We start from the raw sequence: 6,569 nt of genomic DNA, 5'->3' as shown, positions 1-6,569 counted from the left end.
CTCATTCCATGGCCTCCGATGGAAGGGCTGGGTCGGGTCACTGCCCCTGGCCCTCACCTCCCTGTTGGATCCTGTGGTCATCGTCAGCTTCCCCGCCGGTCCGGGGCCTCCTTCAGGCCCAGGGCCTTCATCTCGGGCGCTCACGGCCCCGGCCCAGGGCCTGACGCCGGTCTGGAGGGGCATGAGATCTGGCAGGAAGTTTCTGAGGACGTTGATACTGAAGTCCACATATTACGATCCAGAGAAGGAGGGCGGTACCTGTATTCGTGTGGGTCTGAGTGTGTGCGTGTGAGTGAGTGAGCGTGCATGGGCGTGGTGAGCTGCCACGTCCAGCCTTCTCCCATCTGCCCCTGACTCCTCTATCTCCTCAAAGACAGGCGGACGGCATTTTGGGGACAAGGGGCTTCCGTCCGGCTGGGGTGCCCCTGCCAGGCTCTCAACCCCTGGCCTCTGCGCCTCACCTGGCAAACGGGCTGTGCTCCAGGGCCCCTCAGCCGGCCATCAGGGGAGAAGTGAGGTGACACGGGTGCGAGGATGTGGTGACATCACTGCTTTGGGGGTGGCACGTCCCGATCCCGTGATGGAGACGGTCAGTGTCAAGGCACCTGCCCCCCAAAGTGCGGGAATTCCTCCCGGCCTCTCCCAGTGTCCCTGACACCGAAATTCTAGGGCCCTGGGTGAGTGTTTAGGGAAATGTTGACAAATAGCTTCATAATAAGGCAAACGCTGACCGTATACATTTAATCTTTGTTAAAAGCATCACAAATGATTTATTGTTTTTTAAAAAGGAAAAATAAGAAAGAATCGATCGCATCTCTGTTATGTGCATATACGAAGTATGGGCTCAACCCGGTTGAATGAAACGTTAGCTGCCCAAGCCCAGCCCGTTATTCCCAGGTGCCGGCGTGTGTACCTGTACATCAAATACACAGAACCTCAAACGTAGAACCAGATAAATCCATAGACCTATGTGTTGATCGATATGATTATGGGAATAGGAAAGTATCAGGATATAGGTGCCGACTTATTCCCAGGTTCTTGGGTCCACACACCCAAAATGCTCTTAATAGAAATAATGACATAAAATACATGAAAAACACAAATAGCGAAAGCGAAAACCCTACCCCGACAGAGAGAATGAAGCTGAGGGTCAAGGGGGGGCAAAGGGCTCGTCACCCGCAGGCACTGCTGAGCTGGGGGCTGTGTCCTTGCTGACCTTGACCTTGGACCTGGACAGTGCTGACACATGTCTGACCCTGGTTCTGACACTCACAGGACGGGCCGGGTGCGGGTGGACAGCAAGACACAGGGTTCCTAAGCCGTCTTTGGCGACCTCGGGCAGGCTGCGGAGAACCCAGCCTCTCCCACACAGCCCCCCAGCTCCAGTCTGGGGTCCGCTGCCCCAGCCCTTCCCCGAGGAGGGTCTTGAGGACGGCTCGCAGGGCGAGCTCTGCGGGGCTGGGCCAGGAGCTCCAGGCGGTGGGCCGGCAGGGTGGGGAGAGGGACGCCTCTGTCGCCTGCCCCGTGACCTGCAGTGACCCCTTCTGAGCTGGTTTCGGGTGGTCTGAGTCCCCGTTTGTGACACAAGGAGCTGGACTCCAGGGGTCCCCCACTCCACAAGGATTCAGGGCCTCCCACGTGTTCTGGGTGTGAGGGTGCATCCCTGGTCTCCCTCCCGCAGGCCATGTTTCTTTTCTGGGCAAGTGGGCTAATGCCCCCCAGGCTTCATTCCGGACTTCCCAGGGCCAGCGAGTTCCTAGCCTGGGCTGTGATGTCCCCGCCTCTGAGGGAAAAGCCCCGGCCACCTGAGAGCCCAGCCTGCGGGGTGGGTAGGGGGAGGAGGGAGAGGATGGGGAGGGGATACTGATTTCCAGTTTCAAGGCAAAAGGTGAAAATCTGCCCCCATATATCCCTAGTGTCCCTGATTCTAGGCATCTGTGAGTGAATGGAATCCCACTGCACGGGGAGCAGGGCGGCTGGCTCCTGGGCACCTCTGCTGCCGTCTTGCTGTGTGACCTTGGGAAAATCACTCCCTCTCTGGGCCTCAGTTTCTCCATCTTCAAAACGAGGAGCACACTACTTGGCGGCCCTTCGGGCTCTGCCATTCGAAACCCCGCCTGGTTCCCGGTTCCTAAGTGCGTCCCAGGCTATGCGGAAGCACAGAACACTCTGGGCATCTAGAGGCCGGTCCCACCGCGGCCACTAAGACGGGATCCCGCAGGCGGGAACCCCCGTGCGAGGGCGCCGCCTGCTGGCTTCCTTCGGAAGTGCAGGCGCTGGATCCCTAGGACCCTGTGTGGGGCTGGGGCGAGCTGGGGGAGGGGGGGAAGCCAGGGAGAGCCTTTGCCTTGTGGGCCCCAGGAGAGAAGGCTGCCGAGCATCCCTGGGCATTCTGGGAAAGGGGTTCCCGAGAATGGGGCTACTGCCTGGCAATAAAAATAGGAAGTTGAACACCCCCCTCCCCCCGCAAACGCAAACAGCTACCTAGAGAGGTATTTACATTACCTGCAGTTTAAAAAGAGGAAGGACAGCGGCAGGTGCGGAAGGCGGTACTGGGGGGCCTACCGCTGGCTTTCTGGATTCTGGCGGGGCGGTGGACACCCCTGCAGAGGGACGGCCCTGCGGTGGGAGCTGCCTTCCTGGAGGTAATGAGGAAGGAAGCAGGGCCCTGCTGTCCCTCTGCTGGGATGGGAGCCCGCGGCACAGGTGATGGGGCGGGTCTGCGGTGCTGAGAGCCCGGCCTCTCCCAGCCTCTGGGGGACCAGCCTCGGCCACGAGAAGTCAGGCCCGGCTGCGGTGACCAGCCGTGGGCAGCCAGGGCGGCCGTGTGAGGTCCAGAGAAGTGCCCAGAGTCTGGGAGGGTGGGCGGCGCAGCGGGCGGCACGTGGGCCTGGTGTCCGGGGAGGCAGGAGCTGGCGGGTTTCCTGGGCAGCCGTGGGCTGGGCGGGCTTGAGCTGGACAGAGGTGCATCTGTCGTCTTGCGTGGACACAGCTGGAGAAGGAGGCTTTTCCGAGGTCTCTGAGGGGACGCCGGTCCCAGCCCCGTGCCGGTGGCACGTGTGGTCCTGTGCCCTCCACGGGGGATGAAGCGGCGGAGAGGATAGAGCTCTGGGCGCGGCCTCCAGCGGCATCAGCCCACCAGGTAGCTGTGCATCTCTCGGGAGTTGACGCTCAGGACCACGCCGGAGTGATTCCCTGGAGGCACAGAGATGCCAGGTGTGAGCACACGCCCGGCCGAGGGGCAGAGAGAGGACGGAGGGCCGTGCGGGACACGGTGTGGCCTCAACCGGCGTGCGGGGCATCCCGCGCTTCCTGCAGCCCTGTGGGTCGTGCCTGGACACGGACGCGGAGGGGTGGGCGTCTCTAGGTTTCCTGGGAGGAGGGGTGACTGAGGGTGGGCTGTCCTGGTGCCGGCACAAGCAGTGGACCCAGGGGCCCTCTGGGGGTGAGGCCATGCCCGCCAGCAGCCACCATACTCACTGCCCTGCAGTGGCCGGCCTGGCGTCGGCGGCAGGGCGAGGTAGGAGGGGCTCTGTGCTCCCCGGGCAGGGGCACTGCAGGGTGGCGAGACAAGGCCCCAGGAGGCAGCCGGAGGGAGAAGGGCACAGTGATGGTCAGAAGGGCAGGGGTCTGCCGGGGTCCTGGGCGGGGCTGTGTTCTGAGCCTGGGGGCCGTAGGCGTGGCCGGTGGAAGGAGCCAGCACGGGCTGCCCAGAGCCCCCCAGACCCCCCGGGCACGTGGGGAGGAAGCGGCCCAGAGCTTCCAGTGGGGCCGCCGGGGGGCATGGGGTGGTGAGCCCCGCGTGCCGGGGGAGACCTCATCAAGGCGTGTCAGCTCACGACCTCGGTTTTGTCATCTGTAACTTGGGGACGACGATATGGCCTCCCCTAAAGGATGGTAGGGGGTGTCCGGAAGGGACTGCCCCTGAGGATTTGGGCAGGGCCTGGCACACACTAAGTGCTCCATTAAAAGAATCCCTTATTATTACGCTATCGTTGCTCTTCGGGGCTTGACGGCAAAGAGCTGCGGAGGCAGGAGGGCCGCTCTCTCATCTCCCTGGGACGCCCACCCCTCTGTCCAAGCTTGGGAAGCCCGGGTCCACCGGGAGCCTCTGCCACCACCTTTCACGTGGGGTGTGACACCGCCTGATGAAGATGGGGGTGACCACCCGGGAGGCCGCGTGGGGCCCCGATGCTCTCCAGCCACGGCTGGCCTGGGCTGAGGGGTCTTGGGGCACACGGGGGAGCTGGCCCCGAGCCTGGGCTGCAGCGCGGGGGAGGGGCACAGAATCGGCTGCGCCTCTTATCGGCTAAGTGACTTGGGAGACTGAGTGGCTGCTGTGAACCTCAGCTGTCCCATCTGTCAAATGGACGCACGGCCAGGGCCTGCCTCCCAGGCTGGCTGCGAGACTGTGCCGGGAAGCAGTGGGCCTGTTGAGGAGTAAGTGCCCGGGAAATCGGGGCTGTAGTCACCGTCCCGGGAGGCTGCGGACCACAGCCCTGAGAGGAACCTGGCTGGGCCAGCGGCTGTGGGAGACGGTGGGGCTGCGAGGTCGGGGAGCTGTGGAGGACAGGAGTGGTCAACTCCCGACCACTCCAGGGAGAAAAGAGGGATGCGGGCTTTGGGGTCCGGCAGGCCCGCGTCTGGGCCCCAGGCCAGCCGCTTGTCCGCTGCGCTGCCTGGGTGAGCAACGTCACCTCTCTGAGCCTCACCTCCACTCATTTAAAAGGTGAGGACAGCCGTTCCGCCTCCCACAGCTCCGGGGACACAGTGGATACGGGGTGGGGAGGGATAAAGGGGCGGTGACAACACAACCCACGACGGGGACACGTTTCTGGAGCGTCCTCCTGGCTGTTTGTCTGGGGGCCTCACAGCAACCCAGGGGTGGGGCGGTCGCTGTGTAGGGGGTGCAGAGAGCGGCTGTTACGGGTGGGGAGAGCCAGCGGGGATGGGCAGGTGGCGAGGGAAGGGGAGGAGGTTTCGGGGCGGGCATTACCTAGAGTCTGTGAGTGGAGCTCATCATCTATAAACTCCTCGCCCTGGATGGCACTCTGCACGTCCTGGCTGTGGCTCACGGGGCTCGTCATCTCCTGTTCCTTCTCATTGTACATCTGGGCGTACACGGTCCTGCCGGGGCGTTTCCTGCGGGACGGAGGTGGGGACTCAGGGCTCTGCCCAGGATGCCTGTCCCCAGAAGCCCCCAGCGGAGCCCTGGGCCATCCCTCTGTGTGGTGCTGACATTGCTCCTGGGCCTGCCTCCTGCCCTGTCTCTGCTCCAAGCCCCCTCCTCCAGGAAGCCCTCGTCCGTGAGCTCCGGCGGCCCTGGGTTTCCCTCTGCCGCCGCACACGGGGTGCTCGCTCTTCATCCGTCTCCCCTCGGCACGCTGCGGGGAGAGGCTGTTTTATTTTCTTGCAGGTCCCCGTCACCTTGCACCTCAGGGCTCTGGGTGGATTGGCGTGCGTTCCCACATGGCATGTGATGTTGACTGGCTCTGAGAGGTGCCTGCTGAGCCCTGCCCGGGGTTCTGGGGCTGGCTGCACCATCCTCAAGTTCCCATACCCTCCAGGGCAGAGGGAGAGGAGAGCAAGGGCACAGCCCCCTCTGCCCCAGCTGGGACTGGGCTCGGGGCCCCTGGACCAGGCTCCTTCATGTTCAACACCCCAGTTAGTTGGAGCAAAACCCCAAAAGAGCCCATGGTCCCAATTTACAGAAGAGGGAACTAGACTCAGCGGGAGAGAGGGCTTCCTCAGAGCCACTAACCAACACTGGCAGTTCTCTGGAAATATTGAGATGGTGGGATGCACATTCAGGGCCCAGGGTGGGTTGGGCCATGTGGCCAGACCCAGTGGACTGCAGCACTTGATGGCTGTGAGCCTCTGAGACTTAGGGGCTGTTTGTTACGCAGCCGGGCCCAGCCCACGCTGACTGCTGCGTCAGTCAGGAGAGCCCAGCTCCCTGGGCTCCACAGAGCTTAAAGCCTCTGGACAAGTGGGGCATTTCTCTCTGCAGCTGTAAGGTCCTCCCCTTGCTCCTCCCTCCCCCTCCTCTGGGGACAAGGTAGAAGGTTCCTTCTGGGCCATTTACACTGTGTGTGATAAATCTGGAGCAATTTGTGGAAACTGCAATCTGGCCTTCGGGGGTCTGAAGAAGGCAATCGAAAGAGAACGGAATTCTGCCCCTTTCACTCCCGACCTGCCAGGCCTGCCTTCTGCCCTCCCCCAGGCAATCCTGCCGCCCTGCAATTCTCAAGTGCCTCGAGAGAAGCCCAAATGGGTGCACGCAAAGTGTGGTCCAAGGGGAAAGAGAAAGGGGTGGGGGCAGGTCCCGACTACAGCCATTGCCTCCAACTCGGCTCTGACTTGGGAGGCGGCGTCTAAATCGTTTTCTCGTTCAGCCTCTCAGGACTCACACCCCGTGGCCTGCCTCAGCCAGGCCTGAGCCGGGCGGTTTTCACAAGGTCCCAATTAAACACGGCGTTATGGCAACAAGGGAGACAGGCACAGGAGAAGGTCCGCAGGAGCTGGGGGCCTGCGTCTGCTCCTGCCCACCCCCCTCCCCTCCCCATCTT

At 62.7% G+C, this 6,569-nt stretch overlaps 1 protein-coding gene across 1 annotated transcript in view; it reads right to left on the bottom strand.

The window, feature by feature from the left end:
- Positions 1-3,130: 3,130 nt before the first annotated feature.
- The window catches only part of SORCS2 (sortilin related VPS10 domain containing receptor 2), a 284,413-nt gene continuing 280,974 nt past the window's right edge, over positions 3,131-6,569 (bottom strand). Inside the window, exons 27-28 of the mRNA XM_024745080.1 lie at positions 4,997-5,142; positions 3,131-3,195 (exon numbers count right to left, since the gene is read on the bottom strand). Of these exons, the coding sequence (XP_024600848.1) occupies positions 3,131-3,195; positions 4,997-5,142 (211 nt within the window). The remainder of the gene's footprint in view (positions 3,196-4,996; positions 5,143-6,569) is intronic.

Source organism: Neophocaena asiaeorientalis, unplaced genomic scaffold (genome assembly GCF_003031525.2).
Source record: "Neophocaena asiaeorientalis asiaeorientalis breed wild unplaced genomic scaffold, Neophocaena_asiaeorientalis_V1.1 scaffold65, whole genome shotgun sequence".
NCBI classification, from domain to species: domain Eukaryota; kingdom Metazoa; phylum Chordata; class Mammalia; order Artiodactyla; family Phocoenidae; genus Neophocaena; species Neophocaena asiaeorientalis.
The sequence above is the reverse complement of the archived record's forward strand: the minus strand, read 5'-3'. Positions and strand labels throughout refer to the sequence as shown.